Source organism: Boleophthalmus pectinirostris, unplaced genomic scaffold, assembly GCF_026225935.1.
Source record: "Boleophthalmus pectinirostris isolate CB_2022bp ecotype Guang Dong unplaced genomic scaffold, ASM2622593v1 HiC_scaffold_5, whole genome shotgun sequence".
Classification (NCBI taxonomy): Eukaryota; Metazoa; Chordata; class Actinopteri; order Gobiiformes; family Gobiidae; genus Boleophthalmus; species Boleophthalmus pectinirostris.
Window position 1 is genome coordinate 25,021,039 of NW_026571404.1, and position 22,823 is coordinate 25,043,861.

The following is a 22,823-nucleotide window of genomic DNA, read 5'->3' on the forward strand; positions in this document are numbered from 1 at the left end:
CTCGGATTGTGATATTCGCCCTGGAGTGCTGGTCAGGACACAGGAGACAGTTTGCAGATGGTGTATTTAGGAGGTTTAATGAAGCTCAGGCAACATCGCAGAACATTATTGGTTGTATGTGTGGTCTATAAAGAAAAAGAATAAACAAATTAAGTTACTGTACTACAGATTACAGTAATAAAGTAAATGGTGTACAAGTGTACTAAGTATATAACAAACATAAACAGCAAACATGGATGGGCTAAATAAAAAGCACACAATAAAGACATAACTATAAGGAACATACACGGCACGACACACGAAAATAGCATTAGCGGCTAAGCTAATCTAAGCTCCCTTATAAACATAACTACACAGGTATTATAGGAATATGAACACATCCCGACACGCGTAAAACAATAACAAAGGACTTATAAAACGTCCATATAGCTCTGAATACCATAAACTTACTTTTTGTCAACAACGCACAACTTTAGCTGACGATACGTGTCTGCACGCCCGAGCCTCGTGAACCAATTAAGACAGCGGTGCCGTGCGCTCTGAACTAAAGCATGCATTAACTCACAGCACCTCTAGAGGGCGCTCCTGACAAAGCTACTTCCTTTCTAACAACTATTACTAAATACAATATTGTAGTAATCAGAAGCAGCAATAAATATATAGCAGAACTCTTTGTGTATGTGTCATACAAGTTATTTGAAGTTATTTTCAGTTAATTGAACCTTTCATGGCTTAAATCTTGTCACAGTACCAAAAAATAACAAAAAAAATTCTCCAGTAGTACAAAGAAAATATACACTCTGTAAATACTGACCTGCAAAAAATATTATTCTATCATATATTGAATGATAAGTCAATATAGTACAGTCCCTGACAAATGTCTTGTCGCTTATCCATTTTGTTGAAACAAAAGCTTATAACCTGACTTTAAATTAATCGATTGGTTTTAGAAATGTCTCATATGAAAGCTAAAACCCTCCCAAATTATGCTCAATGAACTAAAATAAATTTGCTTCGCTGAAAAAAGATTGATAATTTAATGAACACAGAAAGGTCAGATTTTGGCAAGACAAAAGTTTTGTCGCCTACAGAAAATTGAACAAATAATTTACTTCAAATACAAAAATATGTTGCATAACGTCAGTGAATTAAGTAGTGGTGCTGTGAGATCCATATTTAATATCTTGTATGACTTCCATGAGCTTGAAGGACTGCATCCATGCGGTTCGACAATGATTCATACAATTTGTTGATGAAGTCATCAGGAATAGCAAAGAAAGCGTCTTACATGCCTCTCAGAGTTCATCAAGATTCTTTGGTTTTGCCTTCCATGCTTCCTCTTTCATTCTACCCCAGACATGCTCAATGATGTTCATGTCTGGTGACTGGGCTGGCCAGTCCTGGAGCACCTTGATCTTCTTTGCCTTGAGAAACTTTGATGTAGAGATAGAAGTATGCGATGGAGCACCATCCTGCTGCAAAATTTGACCCCTTTTATGGTTGGGAATGTAAGAGGTAGCTAATACTTCTTGATATTTTAGGTTATTGATATTGCCTTCCACCCTGCAAATGTCTCACACACCCCCATACTGGATGGAACCCCAGACCATGATTTTTCTGCCATCAAACTTAACTGTTTTCTGGGTGAATCTTGGATCCATGCGGGCTCCAGTAGGTCTCCTGCAATATTTGCGGCGGCTGTGATGTAATTCAACTGAGGATTCATCTGAGAAATCCACCTTCTGCCACTTTTCCTGTGTCCATCCTTTTAGCAGGCTGTGGGCCTTGGCAAAGGCCACATGGTTTTTTAATTGCCTTTTGTTTAGTGCTGGTTTCTGTGCACTGATTCGACCATGGAGGCCATTTCGAGACAGAATTCTACAAACTGTTGTGGTTGACACAGGGACTTGAGGTGACCAGGCCTGGTGGAGCTCTGCTGCAGTGGAAAAGGGGCTGTCCTTGGATTTTCGAATCAACAAACGGTCCTCCCGAGCAGTTGTCTTGCGGGGTCTGCCGGACCTGGGCTTGTCAAAAACATCTCCCGTCATTTCAGATCTTTTTCTTATTCTTTGTACTTGACGCTGAGACACATTGAAGGTGTCAGCCACCTCAGCAGTGGATCTGGTCTTCAGCCTCTTGATAATTAACGCTTTGGTCTCAGGGTGGATCTTAGGCATGTTGTCAGAGGTCAAGTTGCAGTTGATGTGAAGGTCTGGTGTGCTGGGGTTCTTTTTATACACACCCACTAATTGATTGATCAGTAACTGATCACAGGTGAGGCTGTAATCTAGGATTGGGTGCATCATATGACAAGGCGACAAGACTTTTGTCTTGCCAAAATCTGACCTTTCTATGTTCATTAAATAATCAATCTTTCTTCAGTGAAGTAAATTTATTTTAGTATATTGAGCATAATTTGGGAGGGTTTTAGCTTTCATATGAGACATTTCTAAAACCAATCAATTAATTTAAAGTCAGGTTATAAACTTTTGTTTCTACAAAATGGATAAGCAACAAGACTTTTGTCAGGGACTGTATTTGCCCTGACAGGCCTAGCTAATGGATGTTTCTGTGTGTTAGGAGTGACCCACAACATTCCCCTCCTGAGGGAGATTATCACCCACCCTCGCTTCATCTCTGGAGACATCAGCACCAGTTTCCTCCCTGAGGTTTATCCTGATGGGTTTAAGGGCCATCAGCTGACCACAGAGCGCCGTCGAGAGCTGCTGGCTTCTGCTGCTGCTCTGTATGTGACTGCAGAGCTCAGGTCACAGAAAGTCCTTGGGCCACAAAGGTAAGATGTAAATAAAAAAGTCAATACATTCATTATTTGCATATGGAAACCTGGTCACTGCTTTTGCCTCCCGTGCTTACAATCTAAAGATATAACTCTATATGTCAGTGCAGATAAAAGATTTTATTTATTTTTCAGAACAGCGCAATGCACATTTGAAAAACATAATTGTTTGGGGGATCTAGCAGTATATATTTCTATGCAAATGTTCACTAGGCCTGTCACAATAATTGCTATATTGACTTATTGCTCAATATATGATAGCTGGAACAGTATATTTTGGGGCTCAGTATTGTGTGAACAATTTCTTTACAGTGGGAAGTTTTTTTTTTTTATGTTTTTCTGTATTCTAAGATTTGAGCTGTAGAGAGTAGAATTGGTAATGGGTAATTATTGGTTCATTCTGTTATTAAGTTGTTGTTGCTCATGGCTTTTATTAATGTGGTATTTTTAAAAGCAGATTTACTGGGTTTATTCAGCTTTCTGTCAGTGGCATAAAGTAGTTTCAATATTATCATTTATTGCAATATTTCTCTTTAGCAAAATTTTCTGCCCACTAGCCACCACGTTCCAAATAGGCAGTTTTCATTGGGGCGCTTCCTGCTCCATCGACTTTGTTTCCAATTGACTTTGCATTGGAAAATTGTCACCCCTCTCTCTATAATTGCTGCAGTGAGCCTCGTCATTTTGAGCTTAAAATTTTCATATTAACCCACTCTACATGATCCTGGTGTTTTTTATTTTGCTATTTTGTATGTAAATAAATTTCTATTTCTAATATGGACCCAACTCCAAATTGACTCCTGTAACTGCTAGCATCGTGAGCTTCATTTTGATGGAGCCAAACGCTAGGTCACACTCCTTTAGTCCACTTCTTTATAAAGTCTATGACCCCACCCTGTGTTCTTCTAGCCTTCAATTTGTAGAAATGCGGCACTTCTGGAATATACAATAGTAAAGGTTGCTTCAGAAGAATATATGGAGCAGTATTGTTGTTGTTGCAGAGTGGCTTGCAGCCCTGTGGAGACCAACAGCTGGCAGCTCTGTGTGGAGCTTGGAAAAGAACTTCATGATGTCAGTGTCACCAAATCAGGAAACACCTACACTGTAAGTCATTTAATCAAGCTCCTACCTTTTTTCTTATAACCTACCGCAGTAAAACAAGATAAAACCTCTTTGGTATTTTATTCTAAATGTGAATTTGCACAATCTTTACATTCACCTGTTTCTCTATTGTACCGGTGAATGAATTAAATTGTGTTGTGTTGTGCTGAGGTTTTGGTGAATGAAGAGAAGGTAGAAGTGAGTGGAGATTATAACCTGGCATCTCCCCTGTTGCCTCTGACTATAAACAACACTACCAGGATGCTCCAGGTGAGAGAGTTCTTCCTATGCACCGATCATAAGAGAGCATGTTCAGGTATTGACACTAAGTGGTGGTCTTTTTTCCTCCTTTAGTGTCTGTCTCGAGCAGCTTCAGGAGAAATGGTTATCCAGTTTCTCGGCACATCGGTATGATTGTTCACTCGTGTGTTTATCATGTTTGTATTTTTATATACAGTATAAAGTAGACCTGGGCATTGTACAGCTCCCAAGCCACATACAGCCCTTTGGTTGACTCAGACCGGCTCGTTTAAGATCATGTGGAATTACAAAAGAAACATATTTTATAATTTTACCTCATGCATGGACTGCATTGCTTTTATTTTAGAGGTGTTTTTTTAAATGACACTTTTTGTAAAGCAAACTCACTTTTTCATTGCTTAGTCATAACATTACCAACTCTTACCAATCTTACCAGCTCATCATAACAATGCTATTTACTGCTTTTTAGAAAGAAATACAATTAATATTATTAAGAATTGAGTTAAGCATTTTGGCCTGGCCCTACACAATATTTTTTGTTTCTCATGTGGACCCATGGAAAAAATAATTGCTCACCACTGGTATAAACTATATAATGGTTCTAAGCAAGGATTAACCTGAGAGAGCAAAAAGCAAAACTAAGGATAGAATTTACAAATACAGGACTCTACATAACTTTGTTCACAACACTTTGAGAACCTCTGCTGAAATTATTTTTTCTGAGGTAAAGCTAAAGTGAATACAAATCAAATTCATGTGGACTTTTTATGTATTTATTTTTTCAAGTGTTGGCTTGTAATTATATTTTGATGAGGCATCATTTGTTTTGTTTTGCCAGTTTAAGCTACGTGTTCTGTCTAAGCTGGCTGCACAGCTGAACTCTTACATGCCCGAAAAGGTCCCAGAGGACACCACCAGTATCCTACGATCTCCAATGCCAGGAACAGTTATCGCAGTGTCTGTCAAAGTTGGAGATACGGTATGCAGCTGGTGGAATAGCATGCATGTATACATTTGTATATAGTATTAATGTTACATTTTACTAGCATACATGCATTAACAATATGACATCTAATATAGTACTGTCCACGCATGGCCCACTTTCACAAATATGACAGTGGATTTGGTTTATATTATTAACATTTGTGTGGTGGCAGGTTGCAGAGGGACAGGAGATCTGCGTGATTGAAGCCATGAAGATGCAGAATAGTCTAACAGCTGTCAGGCAAGCTAAGGTAACCTACTATTGTGTATCAGTAACAGTATTGTATAGTTTGTATTGGAGTAAAATCATTTCAAATAGTTTTTAAAATCAATTATCCAAACCACAGTAACAAATCCAAAGCCCCATTTACCATATACTTAAGAATTATAAAAATGTCTGTTTGCAGGTCAAAAGTGTCCATTGTAAATCTGGAGAGACCGTGGGAGAAGGGGACCTGTTAGTGGAGCTGGAGTAGTGCTCTACCTCCTTAGATACCTCAGACCAGGATGTGCCTTCTCACCTGGCCCCATGAAAAGTGGTCAGGTGCCGCATTGTCCTTTTAAACTTCTGCTCCTCTTCAGAGCCCCTCGCTGTAGCACTGTGCAGCCATTTCCAGAGACAGCTGTCTCACATTGCTGCAGATAGAATAAAACAAGTTATGTATGTAACTATGGTTCTATGAATTCCCGCCGATCACCAGAGGACAGTGCTGAACGCACTGTAAGGTTTCTCTGGCAATCAGGAGGAATGAAATGCAGCCACAGCTTCTCATCCAGTTGAAAAATGTTCCACTGGACCCACTGTACACTTAACATTTTCAGATAACTGTTGAATTTATACATTCAGAGTACTGAACAGAGTAGTCACCCTTGGTATATGTACATGATTGAATTATCAGATCAATAAAAAATAAATTACTTTCTGACGTTGATGACAATAAAAAAATGTCTGTTTCCAAACTTAAGCAGTAATCTAAAGTGTTTCTAATTTAAATAGTTTATATGGTGTAATGTGAATATTTTAAGGTCACCTTTGGCATTAAACATGTTGGTATGAACACAAAGGATGAATTTGGTGTCTTGGCATCTCAAGCCTTTAAGCCCCATAAGAATGCATTTAATGAGGGAAAGGAAATAATTGGAACAACTAAAGCTAAATGCTTTAGTTTACTCTTGTTTCAACTTTGTGTGCAGGATTTAGTAGTAAATACAGTCATGATCAAAATCTTAAGATCAAGAAGATCAAAACCACTCACTGTTGACATTTGGCCCAATAAGACAATTTCTAAATTCTAAATTTTCTAAATTCTAGAGTCTGTGAAAGTGTGCATCCCATTTCATCTGTGCTTTTTAATCTTGATTTGATCTTTTACTTTTGATTGAGACTGTATGGAAGGTTCATTCCATATTATTGACACCTGTACTTGAGTTTATTGCAATCTCATTTCCAGTAATTCTGGTGGATTGAAATGAAAGTGAATTAATCATGAAACCCCCACTCTGACTGTAACCACTCCAAGTACATGGATATTTATATTTAGCACCAGACTTTGGTGCATTCACTTGTACAGTTAGAATGAAACAAATGCCTCCAGACTTTTTCCTCTGCTGTGTTGTGTTTTATTAGACAAAAGCAATAAACAGTTTTCAATATTAAGTTGTGTTGTTTCAATACATTCATGCAGTTTATTATACTTTGAAATTACAGTTATTCAGTATAGAAAATGATAGGATAACCTGTACAAACATGTTTTTAAAAATGCCCTTAATCTTGTAGAGAAATCCTCATGCGAGGCTGATTCCTCTTGCGGAGAGGAGATTGAACATTCCACTGCCTAGCCCCTGATACTCTGAAAACAAAAGGTAACACATAATACCTTTTATTATGTGAAGTTCATTTCAAATTTAAGTTAAACTGAAAACATCAAAGCAATAATTGCAACTCCACAATTTGACAAGGAAAACTGGAAGTACTATTGCTTAGTTTGCACTAAAGATATTGAGCTGATATTTGCTCTTCTTAGCATATCAACTATCTGTCTTAAACAAAATATCGACCTCTGCTGGAGATTCTAAGCAACTGAATCTAAGCAAAAAACATCTACTTCACATAACCCAGAACTTGCAAATCTTGTTTAGTGGCAGATTTTAAAACAAATCAACCAGAAAATATTAAATGATAATAGTTAAAATGCACACCTTTGTTCACTCGAGCAGACTCTCAATACACCGGTATCTTCCATGGAACCTGAAATACGTCAGAAGAATGTAATGATCAAGTAACGACACTAGCTAATGTACGCCTATGTAAATGTCTGCTCAATGAATGCTAAGATCAGACTTACTTAAGCCTCTGTCACTGAGGATGGCACTGAGTCCTTCATCAAATGTCAGGTTCACATTGACAGCAGCTAAACAGGGAGAAGGTTTAGAAATCAGTTAAGACAAAGCTCTATCAGAATTAAGCCGATTATTGTACATGTTGAGTAAAAGAATAAAAATGGCAATGCAAAAAACAAAAACAAGTGTTTTTAGTGGTTAGTTAGTAGTCTTATTGTGAATTCTTTGTTCTTTGTCAAACTGCCCCGACATAGATCTGCTGACCATATCTGACCAGTCCTGTTAAACCACACTAAGACACAAAGACAACTGAGAAGCACAGTGTAAATGTTACTGCAAAAAAACTTGAATTTCCCTCAGGATCAATAAAGTATCTCTCTCTCTCTCTCTCTCAGCTCCACCAAACAGTTGGGGTCCACACTGCATGATGGGAAAAGTAGATAGCTGTACATAACATTGCCACTGTTTACTTTGTATACTAGTTAATATGTTTGCAAAGCTCTATTAATGTACAAGTGACACAGTACATAAAGAAAATGTTATACCATTGGGCGTGCTGATAGCTCTTGTGTCCAATTTTCCTTTAGGTATAACTGGGAGACGGAGAAAATTAGAATTGTCATACATTTCACAATCTCATATCAGTCAGATTTTTCAATTTTTACCAGTTTCCTCCAGGTAGTTGGACCGGCCTTGATCCTCCCGTCTCAGAACATTATTTGGACGTCTGCTATCACACATCAAGAGTTAGTCTGGATACAACACCTCTAGCTATATATGACTAATGCGCTACTATGGTTACCTTTCAGTCAGAGGGAGTTGGGAGGACAGACTGTTTTGTCGAGGAGGTTGTGGAGTTGAAAAGCGGAGAGCGAGGACAGGTCGAGGCTTGGCAGGGGACCCAAGATCAGCGTTCTGTACCAAAATACAATTATATTTAGATTAGGACCATTAAACATTGTGTAGTCCCTTGTGTTCCTCTTATCCTCTGACCTGTGCTGTTGATGTGTTCTTTGGAGCTGGCATGATGCTACAGTTCTCCATTTCCTCAATCACCTTCTGTTTCTCAGCTTCCTTCAGAGCATACTCCAACTCTGATGCCAGCTGCTCATCTCCAGCAAAGAACTCCTTTACCTCATTCTTGTAGTCCTGCATCGTCACCTGAGCATTTAAAAAGAGCCTGGCTTAAATGATCTGATAACAGAGACTAAATGCTTCCTGTTTACACATAATGAACATGTAGGGTTTTTATGTAGGACAATGAGTTGTGAGTGATTATTATGATTTGAAATGCAATAGTATAAACAATCCCTAACCCATTTTATCTAATCAAAAATGCTGGTTTGTTCATAAAAATACACATGCTGCTCAAATAAAATACTGTTAAATGAAAAAAAGTGAATTGTGAAGGTACCTGTAGGTACAACATAAGATCTTTGAGCACAGAAGAACGCTTCTGCTCAAGACAGTGCTTCAAACTGATGATCAGAGGAACCGTGTGCTCAATAAACACCTTCTTATGGACCTGATCGAAACGTAGCAAAGAAGAGCAAGTAGTTAGAAATGCTCCATATTCCAAATTATTTACATTTGAGTGTAACACAAAAAAATAGCATGTTCCTTTTTGTCAACAACCCATGGATAAAACCTGTTGACAGTATGAAAAAGTATTAAGAGGGATGTAGCTCAATTAGAAGCTCTGACCTGAGAGACAACCTTCTTCTGTGCTGTCTCCAGAACAGCTTTGGCCATGTTCTCCGCCTCCGGCTCCTCTCCTACTGCTGCACTTGAGGACTTCATGGCCCTCAGCTTCATCTCTTTCAAACTCAGAACACCAAAAGTCTCAGACAAAATGTCTGCTCCATCTGAGTCCAGGGGCAGTTCTCCATCCGCGAAGCACACTGACCAAGTATAGGGTTCAGTCATTAACTTCTCAAACATTATAATTTGTAGAATTTTGCCGTACAGTCATTGGAAACATTATTGGCACCTACATGTCTATTTAATAAGTAAAAAGACATTTCCATTATACCACACAAGCTTTATGGAAAGTCACTGCTAACCATCTGACTGCCTCTGAACAAGGCTCTCTTGCCTCATTATCTTAAGCTTCTGCTACTCTAATCCAACTAGGCTTATTCTCAAAGGCTTTTACAGAGTTACAAATGATAATAAAAACTAGACTAGCATCCAGGCAGCACATTTTTCTTGTCTAAAAATCTTGTCCTCTTAAAAAATTTTGTTGTGTAGTACTTACCCAACACTGTTTGATTGATTTTGTTTGTGATACTGAAACGCTGCACATCCGTGCAATGTTCCAACAAAAAACGATAAATATGGAAGCGTTTCTCCCGATTTTGGGGCCCTTTCAAAGTGGAGCTGAGCACATCTCTACAAATGAAAATATAAATATGGTTATTAGGGATGAGCATTCGATGAAATTTTCTTAATCGATCGTCGGAAGAATTAACAATCGATTATCGATTAATCATTAACGTTTTGATATTAAAATGATCATCATTATTACTATCTGCACTACTAATCTGCATAAATAAATTCAACTTTACGACATATAAACCATAACCACTCTAGAGCCACATCAGCTGTTTGACATTATAATGTGTTTAATTCAGTTTTGTGCAACTCTCACAGAAACGAAACTTAAAACCGCATCGCTAATTTGCATAAACTAAGCGAAGATAAAACTACAGCTCTTGTGTCGCTGATGCGGTCAATTTCTGTCGGATTAAAAGACATGACTCAGTGAAATACAGGTTAGGGTGACAGATTTGCGTTTGTCAAAACCAGGACACCGTACGGGAGGTGGGAGGTGGGGACTCGTCATCGACATTGAGCGACTCTCACCTGGTAAAACTTTTTCCCACTGGACACAGAAACATATGTTCCTGCTTTGTACACTGTGCACATGGCCTCACACTTGTCCCGAACGCACTGACCGAATGTTTGTGTCTCGCTCCTTCTGAGTGCAGAGAGCGACATGTACGGACCCGTTTGGTCACGCTACGCACAGCAACCTACACTCGGTTTGTCGATTAAAATTAACGTAATCGATGAAATTCTTAATGATCAATTATCGGTTAATCGATTAATCATGCCCATCCCTAATGGTTATTATTACAGGTGGCACGGTTCACAAAATTCACGGTTCAGTTCCTATTGCGGTTTAAGGTCGTGGTTTCGGTTCGGTACGGTTCTTGTCATTTTTTCATTTTAATCTTTAATCTCCAGAAATATACTTCATCATATGCTATGTTAGTTTAATTATCCACAATTTTGGTACAGCATTAAATTATAAAGTTTTAAAATTTAAGTTAGTAATGTAATCATGCACAATTGAATTTGACTTGACTTAAGCACATTATTAATGGACATAGGCAGCTGTTGTCCTTCGGTGAAAAAATGTTACCACCTTCCTAACCCTCCTCAGGACTTGGGATACTTGGTTTAGTAAGATTGCGCTCTTGGCTGAAGGCCCTGCCTCCACTGCACGCGTCAACGTTTACGCGCGTAACCTCGCAAAACCACAGCCGCGCCTCTGCAGGACGTACACGCGCAGCACTGACTCTGTGTTTGCCAATGGAAAATCGATCAAACTTGACTGGGCGCGTTTAGCCACTTGTATCAGGTCCACAGTGAAACTATCAACTGAACAGGCTTGTATTTACCTTCTGTACAGGGTGACCAGGGCAAACGCGAGGTTTTCAAAAGTAAATTTTAACACTAACAGTCTTTCTGGAGCTGGGCTCTTTCACACAACACGGAACTGCCTCAGGAGCACGTTGTGCTGATGGTAAACGCACACATACAACAAAAGATTCATGCTCTCTGTGTATTTTGACGCCTACTCTCACGGAGAGCATCAAAAAATAGGATGGATCCTATTTTCATACGCGCGTCTAGCGCGCAGTGGAGCCGCCCTCATTCACTTTACATGCATTCTAAGAGCCTGGCTCCATTGCACGCGTCAGCGTTTACGCGTGTAACCTCGCGGCACGGGCTCTGTGTTTTTCAATGAGATCTACGCGCGCCTATCGCGTGCAGTGGAGCCGCCCTCATTCACTTTTCATGCATTCTAAAACTTACGCGTCTCGAAGTTGCAGCGCGTAGGACAAAATAAGCCCTACGCGAGCGTAAATACGCGTGCAGTGGACCCAGGCCCTTGCGCTCCCGTAGGGCGAAATACGAAATACAACGACATGGGCGCATCCTCCATCTCCGGGCGGCCCTCTTCTCTCCTACTTGCCATTTCTACACGTGACGCGCAGCATCCACCCTCCACACCTCTTCTTTTACGCCAAAGCGAAACAGGTCACATACGGGCACGAGGCTACAATGTGCAAGCCGGGAACCGTGGAAATCGTACGGTACGCCGTACTGTTCGCAAACGTCGGTTCGTTTTTTTTTTTTTTCATGAACATGCCACCCTTAATTATTATACATATGGTACATGAGAGTGCAAAAGAAGAGAAAGGTGCCGTTTACTTGTCACTTTGAGGGAATTTGTTGTAAGACTTGTGCTGGGTGTAGGAGTTGAAGTAGAAAATACACTCAATGAAATGTTGGCTAAACATTTCAGGGCTCTTCTCGAGTAGGACGTTTAGCAGACAGTACTCGCACATGCTAGGATAAGGACAAAAATGGGATTTAAAATTCTGTTACAAAAAGATAAACAAATGTGTGGGCTTCAGACAGAATTTCTTACTTTGCAATAGAGGGAATAGGGTCGACCAAAGCAGTTATAAAACGGAAAAATAGAGAGCCTTTCCATTTAACATATTCTTCCTGCAAAACACATACAGACACAGGGATGTGTGAAATCATATATGCATGTAGCTTGCTTGTAACCTGCTACAAGAATGTATTTACTTTGTATAAATTGGAAGGAAAGATTAAAATATCTAGTTATGTCCAGTTAATTAAGAGGCAGGTGAACATACAAGAGATCAACTGTAAAGTAGTGGTCTTCAGTTGAGCCCATTATTACAGCTCCAGACTTTTTGAAAATGTATTTAAATTTGCCCACTCCACCCATAGATGTATAACAGATCCATGGCTCCACCTGCAGCAGGTTGGTGAGCATGATGAGTGTGTTCTCCCTGATGGTGGCACTCTTGTCCCTCAGCCGGGCAGAGATATTGGGGATGTAATAGTCCACGGTGTTAGTGTAGCGTATACATAGGTCACACATGATGACCACCACATTGTTCCTCACTGACACCTCTGTGCCCTCCTCCAGCTCTCGGGCAAACACGGGCAGGTACTTCTGCACCAGCTCAACATGCTGCAGGCATAGTTTACCTAAACACAGTGGCACAGGAAGTCACAGGACAGGAGGAAGGCATGCTAATGTAAAAATGCCAGGCTGTGAATACTAGGTAAAACTCACCAAGTGTAAGGACCCCATGAGCTCGGATTTTAGAGGAAAAGGAATTTGCCCTGAACTGGGACAAAGGCAAAGAGGCAGGCAAATCTCCCTGGACATCTGTGGAAAAGTATTTAAAAAAAAAAAAGAGTTCAACACCATGAAAGCACCACATGTGACAACTTTGTACAGTCACATTTATAGCAGGTAAATAATGAGCTTTTAGCTCATAGTTGTGTAACTGGATTCCGAATTGCAATATTAGGTTAAGAGGTGCGTAGTTACCTGCCAGTTGGTCAGAGTTGGTGGTGAGAATAGACTCTACCAGTAGGATGGTCCTTTTGCTGATCTTTGCCGGACAGTTCAGAGAAGCCATGCCCAAAGTATGCAAGTATTTCACCTGAAACCATTCACAAATAATTAACATTAATTGTTGTACAAACTAAAGCAAACGGTAGATTACATTAAAAAAAATATACATGTTGTGGTACTGTGAAGCGTTGCATTTGTAAAAGTGGAAGTATACAAGGAGCACATGGCTCATTTGCAGAACACAAATAGTCCTGTTTCAGCAGAAGCATACGCATGTGCACTGCAGAGCTTTAACATGAACCATTTGGGAATCTACTGAGCTTGGGCTAAAAATCAAAACTAATGTGGATTTCAAGGACAGATTGCCTATTGGGCCATGTTTCAATTAAACATTAGAGATTGACATTAATACTTCCCATACTTCTTCACATACAGACACAGTAACGTATAATTAAATCTAGAGTGGCTTTTTCTTAGGGACATAAGGGGCAGTTGAGTTCTCACCATGAGGTCTTCATCCAGGTTCTGTGTTCCATCCTTTTTCAGAATGATTGAGGCCAAGTATGATTCACAGAGTGTCACAAGCTCTCCACAGTGCTGGTTCAGAAAAGTCTGACAAAACAAAAATGTTACATCATCATATAAAATAGGACTTTTAATGCAATAAAAATGCAAATGTTTGATGTATTCTCATTTTAACTGTCAGTGTACTACAGCACATCTTGCTCTATACTAGTTTTGTTACTGTGTCATCACCCTTAGGCTTCAAACACATTTTTATATTCACTTTTATATTCACCTATCTGTCATTCATTATGGCCTTTTGAAAAAATGCTTTCAACCAGGGACTTTAATATGTTAGATTAGTATTTCACCTGTGTCAACATGATATCCTCTGATCGGCCATACTGGACCAGTGCCTCCACAGCAGCGCTGATGGCGTTCAAAGACAGAGTGAAGGTCTTCAGCTGAGACATCAAGTCCTCTAAACACAAGTTCAAACTGAGAAAAGCATTCAGACAGAACTCTCCTGCCCCATTAAACCCACTCACCAATGATCCGCTCCTGTGTGTCTGGATTCAGGTGTGGAGCAATGTCTCCAATCACACACAGAACATTGCAGAGAGTTTTTGTATTCACTTCATTCCACCTGACCGGGACAGAAAAGTGTCACCTTTACCTCCCCTTCTTCTAACAAATTAGAATTATAAAAAACGGAGCACCAACTTGGTCATTTTGTCCCAGGCGTCCAGAATCTTCCCATAGTGCACATTGGTGAATGAGATGACCATCTTGGAGAGAACTAACCAGGCCCCAGCTGCATGAGGGGCCATTGTGTGAGAGACCAGAGCACTGAAAAATGATGGAGTGAATCGGTTCTGCTTGTGCCAGATGTCAAAAGCTTTGCTGAAGTATCGGCTGCAACAATAAAAAGTGAACTTAAGTCTTCTGTTTGGACACAAGAATCTATTCCTATTTACTTTTTACCCACAAATATTAGACCAACCCCCAACCACTGCACCACAGATATTCATAATCAAAGAGCAAAAAATAGCAAAAATGTGTCAAATAAGGCTTGTATGTACAAGTAGCATTATAAAATATATTTAGGCTATTTACACAAAGTGTAAGTGGAGGGTAAAGACACATGACATCTGCCATTTACCTTTGGTGATTTTAGACAAACAAATCTTGCTTGGTCATTTTTTTTTTTTTTTTTTACAGTAGTTTTTTTCCCTTGCTCCTAATATTTAGATCAGTATTGCATAAGCACCTTTGGCACTCATTGATTGTGATGTGTGTGCTGCCTCACCTGAGGTTGTGGCAATCATGGCAGAGGCGGTGCAGTAGGTCCCAGGCCAGTCTCTGACTCATGTCCATAAAAGTCTTCTCAGAGAAGACCTTGATCTGACCTAGGATCACCTCATCCAGAGCCTCCAGAGCTTTCTCCTGCACAGAGCTCTCAGAGTCCATCACGGCCGAACACACACCCTCCAACCAGGCCTTCTGCACGTCACTGCAGCCAGGCTTTACCTGGACCAGCAAATGATGGACCTTTACTCTTCAGGAAGTCTTGTGAAAGCAGCAATGCCAAACAATACATATATACAACATTTCAGGTGTGCTACCAAAAAACACCAAAACAGGTAGAGACCAAAAACATATACTGTTTGAAGAACAGTAGAACAGTAGAAAGTAATGACAACAAATATATATCAGTAGTAGTGGTAGTTACTGTAGCTCGTAGGTAGTCGAATAGTAATAATCTGATATGAATTTGTTAATCTTTTTATCCCAATGTTTTTCATATCCTTTCCCAGAAGTGATACTCACAGACAGCAGCTCCCCGACACACTGCAGAGCTTTCTTCTTTACAGACACAGCCGGGTCTCTACAGCGAACCGCCAGGACACTCAGGTTCTCCCATGTCGAAGAAACTACGTTGTGCTTCAACAGTCCCATCACAGCCTACCATGAACAACAGTTGGTTTTAGTGGTGCCAATACCAAGATAAAGCCTTGTTGCTCTATAACAATTCAATACTACCATGCAGATAAAATTACTAATAAACAGTATTATGTAATTTTTTAGACAAAATAATAGTGTTATTACCATGTGGTTTTATTCAAGTTTAATATAGCGCAAGACAGTTTTAAAATTATTTAGGAAAGGTCCAATGTAGTCCTATTTATGTAGATTTATATTATTATTTTTCAGTGTCAATACCTGTTCAGATAAATATCTGAATCTGTAAGACAAATTCCATTTCTGTGCTGCATTGAGGGCTCTCACTGCCAGCTCAGTCCTTGTCAGCTTGGCCTATGTCATCTGAGGTATAATACTCCCTACAACTGAAGCATAGCCAGACTGGACGGTACTAGACTAGAATGGACAACACTATCACAATGTGTTGATGTTGGGTGCTTTGTCCTTCACTGACAGTAAAATAAACTCCTGCCTTAGAACTCCAGTGATATGCCTCTTCTCTTCAACTCTCAAGCTACTGCCATTTATTCTAAAACAGTATGCAGTTTAATGATGACAGAAAACAGGATTTACCTGTAAAGCAGACTTTCTCACATTTGTGTTAGTGTGTTTAACACGACGCAGAAGATGTTCCAAGTTCACTTTTCCTTTTAGGAAAAAGTAAACAAAATGTAATTAATTAAGACAACATAACATAACATAATGCAATGAGACAGCACTGGTTTGATAAATGCAATAAAATACCTTCACAAGCAGAGCTGTCAGTGTTGCTGAGCTCCACAGTCCTGAAGGGAAGTGTACGGTAAGTTTGAGTCTGATGTGAAGTGACACTTCCTAAAACAACAACAGAAACACAAACAAGGAATCACATTACAAATATTTTACATTTACATCATTACAGCAACAGCTCACCAATTGGACCATTTTGTTTTCCTGTCCATGTAAAATATTTGAACTTCATATGTGATCATGTGATTGATGCATAGTGTATCTTTTATCAATATTTCTATTTACTGCACTCCATAAAAAGAGTCTAAGTTTGTGAACATCTATATTACTATCTCATTTGTCTTTATGGTGTTTATGGTGAAAAGGTGTTCCTCACCTTCGGTTGCCTGAGTATGAAGTTCAGACTGGCTCCCAACTGAAAAAGCAGAGGGACAGTGGATGACAAAGCTCCATGGGGTTTTTAAGTATACGAGTGAATGTCTGAGCACTCACTTGTGGTAAACAGGCCTTGTACAGCTCTGGTTGCATTCATCGAGGGCAGCTCCAGACACTGGGCCAGGCAGGCGAGAGCGTGTCCCTGGACTGTGGGAAACACGTCCATCCTTCGAGCGAACAACACCTCCTGAATCAGGTATTTGTGCGGAAGATACTGCACCAGTGCAGCCTCACAACCCTCAGGGTTTCTTTCTGGTTGCTCCAGCAGAGCCATCACCACATCCACCGAGAACAAGCGGCCTGCCATCTACAACAAGTACTATTTATTCTCCACTAAAGACCATTATGTAAAGGAATCTGTACATTCACACTTACGGTGCAAGTTAGCATATCAGATAAAATGTGTACTCAGTTAACAGTTCAGGTATAGATGACAAACTTTCTGAGGTAACTGAGATTATCTGAATTTGACCAAAAGACAAACCAATGCTGAAAGTGGGAGATTTCTCTAAACTCAGTTTAGTTCGACTGAGGGAGATTTCTCTAAACTGAGTTTTATTTGGCCATTTAGTGGCCTATTACATCATGAGCTGTTTGTAACAGGCATTTTAAGCAAGGCTTGATGGTTTGTGTAGTTAAGAAGAACCCTTACCTTTGAATTTTGAGAAAAATTAGCCAGCCATCGGACGAACCAGGCGTAGCCTGGACTGGACATGAGTGCAGCGAGTCTCCCCACAGCCTGTGCTCCATGGCTGCGAAACTCACTTTTCTCCACCATCTGTAACAATACAGTTCCACAAATCAAAGTCAAATCAACACTTATTTTGGGAAGTTGTATTTTGAGGCATTTCTAAAAAGTAATTCATAGTTGTATTGGAGGTTTTATTGCAGTTATTTGGTTTCACATATTGCCATTAGTGAGTGCTTTGGTGACTTACTACTGACCTGAACACAGATGTGCTGCAGGAGGATTCGAACACATGACAGTGCTAACTCTTTCATCTCATTCACCATATGACTGTAATAAAAACCTAGAATTAATCCATGTAGTTTATTTTCATTTAGTAAATTTGACAAAAAGTAGATAGCTGACATGACTAGTCCAATGGTCAATTGAAATTTAAAAAACATTCCATGTATACTTTAGGTATAATTTACAATAAACATCAAACTCTTAAACAGTTTACAGTCAATTTAAAATCTAATTTATGTAATTACTGAGAAGGACCTGAATAGGGTGTTTACCAGACAAAATGAATGGCCTGATTACGGGCAGCAAGGACACCCTGGCTCACAGCCAAGAGTGTAGGCTTAATGCTGCTGGTCTTGTTCATCATCAGGATCACGTAGAGCAGTTGGTGAAATATCCGGATCAAGGACTGAACAAAAGAAGCACATCATTTTCATTAATGTGATGGCATGTCATAATTATGGATTCATTCAAGCATAGTCTTTTTTTTCATAGAAACTATATCTTAAACTTGATTTAAGGAATGTAATATGTTGATCAGCTCACTGGCAAAGCACATGTTTGAACTCAAAACATATGTATTCCCTGTACATTTCACTTTTTATCATGGAGTCTTCAGAGTCTTGGAGCAGTTAACCAGTTGACCACTGGCGAATTGTCACAGCATGGACCATTATACTTATATTATACTTTACATTATACTTTGTTTTCTTTGTTTAATAATTATGAACCAAAATAAAATGTTGTTTAGGCTTGCATACTTTAGGAAATACTAACTGTTAATTCTATGTTTAATAATCCTTCTCAGACAGTAGTACAGCTCATTAGTTTTCATAATATTGTAAAACATGACAATTAATTGGCATCATTTTTCTTATAAACTAAAGTTAAACTAAAAGAAGAGAAAATACAATATGAGCTCTTTGGGGCTGCAAATATTAAATTCTTAGACTGACTTTTTCCTGATGCCCATGTTTTGGAGAGTAGAGAAGCTGCAGTCCGTGGAAGGCCATCTCAGGAACACTCCTCATATTACTGATATTTCTGTAGAGACAATGACCTTAGTATCCTGCTGTTTTCTAAATAATTTCACAATTACTTACTGTTCAGCAAAGTTGATCTCCCCAATGATGGGCTCAAAGTACAAAAGTTTGATGAACACCTGCAAACAGAGCAGAGGGTTTAGATGTCAGATTAATACTACTCTAATATAATCTAATCTAATCTCAAGGCTCTAATACTGAAGGCAGTTTTGGACCTGGGTGCAGTTCCTGGCACTCTGTTCAAGGTCTTTGAGAGAAAATATCTGCAGGAGTCTGAATAGGCTCCCAACTAACAAGACCACAGCAGCTCTAATCTCAACCAGGTCCTGGCCAGAAAAGTGTTCTGCTGCATCCTTTTCCTCTTCGTCCTCCTCCTCTTCTTCATCAAAGTTCTGAGAAAACAGCAGCAGCTCTCAACACTAAGGTATCAACTGCTAATATATTTCGTGAGGTTGTCAATGGCAACAGTGGTTTGTACCGTCTGTGTGTCCTTGCGCCGTGGTTTGGCTCTTTTTCCGTCTGCCTGGGAGCCCTTGGGTGGTTCTTTTTTACGTTTCTTTCCCATATCCTGAGGCCAGCAGTGTATCCAAATGTCTGTGCACATGTCCAACAAGTCCCCATGGAAAGCCTTGTTGGCAATGCTTCCTGAAAGTAGTATACATAAACTGTTAACTGATGATCAACAAATAAACAAGTTCACTACTTCTTGTTGAGCTTTTCAAGGGATTCTTCCAAAAGTGCAACACATCCTGGCATTGCAGACCTGAAAGCTGTTGAAGTTACTCAGAGAACTGACAGATGCGATTCAAGCCATTCTATATTAACTTTCCTCTAATCAAATTTTTAATTGAATGATTAATTAGCATACACACATAAAAGAACATGATGTCTTGTTAGTAGAAAGTTGCTACCTGGCAATCCAAGAAGCAGTAGATACAGAGAAGCAGCATGTAGAGCATTGACCCTCTGTTTAACACTGGCATTTTTGGACTTTCCACCAAAGACAAATAAAGACAGTACAGCAACCAGAGTCTTCACCGAGATGCCGTTCTCTTGCAGCATTGCCCACACACTCTGCAATAGCAGAAGGTCAGTGAGGTCATCACAGAGCTTCCTTAGATTTAGACAAACTTTACTGACCCACAAGGGAAATGATCTGGACACAGTAGCTCTCACATCACAATAAATATAATAACAAACAGCAAAAATATCAATGTTCATAATAAATTCAAAAGAATATATAATAACAATAATAGCAATAGAAAAGAGGGGTACGTGATTTGTCAAAAACATGAAGCTCATAAATTATTACAGTTAAAGTAATAATTCTCCTTGTAGCCTAAGGTAAAAAAAAAAAAACAAAAAAAAAAAAACAAAAACATGAGGCTAAGTAGGATAATGTTACACTGAATACACAGTAAAAAGCATTTTGGAGTGTACAGTGTTAAATAAATGCAACAGTGGTTACTTGTTCTGTTTTTGCATCCTCTTGACTGAACACCAGCAAACTATCATAGAGTCTTTTGAAATCTTTGGGGCGGAGGGCTGACAGCTCCTCTCCTACAGGATCATCAATCTCCTTTCTTTCTGTGAACTCCAGGGCCCATACTGCATCCGTCCAGGCTGGAAAACACACATATGGCCATTATTTACATTCACAAGAAACCTTTTTATTTATAATTATATCTATATCTAGAGAGATATATCTCTATATATCTATATCTCTCTCTCTCTCTCTCTATCTCTCTATATATATATATATATATATATATATATATATATATATATATATATATATATATATATGCTCACAATGGTAATTTTAATAACATTTAACCAGGGAGCGGAATGTAAGATATATGTGGAAAATATCACCTTGTCAGCTATATAAGATACCACAAAATGCAAGTATTATTAATATATAAATTGCATTTAACACAATATTAGGTCAGCCTTCTTATCTTTGAAAGCTTTCGAGGGGATGAAATGGGTATTATATGGGTATTATAAATGGGTATCTATTTGAACTTTATATCGATTTGGATTGGGGACAATTTTAGTAAATATGCTACTTTTCCCATAATAAATGTTTATGCTATGTGAGGAAAGTACACAAACATCTTTCGCAGAGAAGCATCAGCCCGTAGATAACATTATGGCACTGACAACTATTAGAACATTCACCCACAATAAAAGAAATCACCTCTGCCGCAGATAACACCATTTAATACTATGCAAAAGTGGTTAACATCTGTTCACACTGCAAGTGAAAATGTGCAGGAATTATATTTACCTTCAGAAATTTCGTTTAATCGGAGGAAACGCAGCGCTGTTATTAACTCCATTTTTGACTGCCCGTTTTGAAATTAGCCCGCGCCGCGCGCGCTCCAGCAAAGACAAGCGTTTGCGCATGTGCACATTTTCTTCTTCTTCTCTTCTTGCCTGTGACCCATGGTGACGGCGTCACCTACTGTAGTGTAGGGTGAAGTGGGGCAAACTGGACCACTTTATAGATTATTATGTGAAAATATTTTAAGGTGACGTATAGAAAGCTCTATAGGAGATCTATGGCATTGAACTGTGTTATTATAGGTTATAAAGACGATAATTTACCGGATTAAAATGGGCCACACTGTTGCTAAAATGGGTCACAAAGATTTGCAGCATTTATAATATGAGGCTATGGGCTATTGCATTACATTACATTATTTGTTCACAGTTTGCACTGAAATTAACCAAGCAGATTTCTCTGCTCATCCACTTGGAGCTCTGGACTGCACAACGTCAGTTTTCACTGATCAGACCAATTTCTTTTTACTTGTGTAAAAAGAAATTGGGGTGTTCACACCAAAGCGTCAAAAACGCCTTGATGCCTCTATTTGGATGCCTTTGAACGCCCCCGACGCGCGTCTTTGACACTGTGGATGAACGGGAGAGGTGAGTCTTCTTGTTTGTGAATTCAGAATCATTATTGCAATAATAGACTGCTGTTCGTTTGAAAATGTTGGATGAATGAATGCTGCCGCTGCTGCTGGGTGTGTAGTTACTCTGAGCTCTGATTCACGTTTATGCAATGTGCAAAGTGGTTTGAAATAAATAAAGTGATGGCGTGATGAGTTTCAAATGATAATGATGTTTTCATTGAAAGGAAATCTATTTCACTCCGTGGATGTGTTTTAAACGATGTCTCACTCTACGACGGTACGACGGAGTATAAGGGTCAGATAAAATAAATAATAAAATGCTTGTGCTACGAGAATAAAGTCGTGATTTTACGAGAATAAAGTCATATTTTTATGAGAATAAAGTCGTAATTTTATGAGAATAAAGTCATAATTTTACGAGAATATGGTCGTAATTTTACGAGAACAAATTCGTAAATTTACGAGAATAAAGTCGTAAATTTACAAGAATAAAGTAGTAGTTTTATGAGATTAAAGTCGTAGTCAAAATAAAGTCATAATATTATGAGAATATCGGCTGCTTGGAAAGTCTGAACGAGTGGAGAATGGAGAATTTGGAGCATTTTGTAATGGAGAAGAATCCGTGTATCATTCGTTCATTCGACTGAATCAGGACTAAATCAGGTCCGGAACCAAACCAGAAAGACCAGGATTGAGACCGGGGCCAGACCGGGACTGAAAACGGTTTAGTCCTAGTTTAGTCCTGGTTTAAGTCACGGAAATGGCGTTTCCGTGACTTTAAAATATATATATATATATATATATATATATATATATATATATATATATATATATATATATATATATATATATATTTTTTTTTTTTTTTTTTTTTTTTTTTATTAATTTTTTTTTTTAATCTGACCCTTATACTCTGTCGTAGTACTGAAAAAGGTGGATTATAAAAGAAGATATGAAGGTCCAGCCTTGTGTCCTGAAACTGTCTGGTAAAAGGAAACTTACAGAAAGTCAATTTTTGAAAACAAATGCAAAACGCATCTCAAATAAAATCTCTCTA

At 38.9% G+C, this 22,823-nt stretch overlaps 2 protein-coding genes across 3 annotated transcripts; one reads left to right on the plus strand and one right to left on the minus strand.

The window, feature by feature from the left end:
• Positions 1 to 2,519: 2,519 nt before the first annotated feature.
• LOC129411503 (propionyl-CoA carboxylase alpha chain, mitochondrial-like) lies at positions 2,520 to 6,800 on the plus strand (the record flags this gene model as incomplete). The annotated part of the gene is made up of 7 exons (XM_055162439.1): positions 2,520 to 2,794; positions 3,799 to 3,901; positions 4,070 to 4,168; positions 4,253 to 4,306; positions 4,998 to 5,138; positions 5,317 to 5,394; positions 5,551 to 6,800. Coding segments are annotated over 7 exons (819 nt in total), but the record flags the coding sequence as incomplete, so codon positions are not given.
• On the minus strand, positions 6,741 to 21,254 carry ncapd3 (non-SMC condensin II complex, subunit D3). 2 transcript variants are annotated; one of them, XM_055162607.1, is made up of 35 exons: positions 21,136 to 21,254; positions 20,311 to 20,465; positions 19,754 to 19,916; positions 19,321 to 19,487; positions 19,058 to 19,234; positions 18,903 to 18,961; positions 18,756 to 18,843; positions 18,075 to 18,208; positions 17,775 to 17,847; positions 17,482 to 17,607; positions 16,887 to 17,136; positions 16,771 to 16,809; positions 16,410 to 16,499; positions 16,239 to 16,312; positions 15,513 to 15,647; positions 14,992 to 15,212; positions 14,406 to 14,597; positions 14,231 to 14,328; positions 14,054 to 14,163; positions 13,683 to 13,790; positions 13,152 to 13,266; positions 12,891 to 12,986; positions 12,564 to 12,802; positions 12,207 to 12,286; positions 11,987 to 12,124; positions 9,741 to 9,874; positions 9,188 to 9,384; positions 8,898 to 9,008; positions 8,477 to 8,644; positions 8,286 to 8,398; positions 8,149 to 8,210; positions 8,029 to 8,076; positions 7,489 to 7,554; positions 7,343 to 7,391; positions 6,741 to 6,993 (listed from the first exon to the last, which is right to left on the minus strand). In XM_055162607.1, the coding sequence occupies exons 1-35, from the start codon at positions 21,185 to 21,187 to the stop codon at positions 6,909 to 6,911; spliced, it is 4,212 nt and encodes a 1,403-aa protein (XP_055018582.1). In that variant the 5' UTR covers positions 21,188 to 21,254; the 3' UTR covers positions 6,741 to 6,908. The 2 variants fall into 2 exon arrangements, with proteins under 2 accessions (XP_055018582.1, XP_055018581.1); XM_055162606.1 differs by having other exon boundaries at positions 8,149 to 8,213.
• Between the last annotated feature and the right edge of the window lie 1,569 nt (positions 21,255 to 22,823).

Coding starts and splice junctions, on each gene's coding strand:
- ncapd3 (XM_055162606.1), bottom strand. CDS start 21,187: ATGGAGTTAATAACAGCGCTGCGTTTCCTCCGATTAAACGAAATTTCT. Junction 13,791..14,053: donor AGGATATCATGTTGACACAG/GTGAAATACTAA, acceptor TTGTTTTGTCAG/ACTTTTCTGAACCAGCACTG. Junction 7,555..8,028: donor AGCTATCAGCACGCCCAATG/GTATAACATTTT, acceptor CTCCCTGTTTAG/CTGCTGTCAATGTGAACCTG.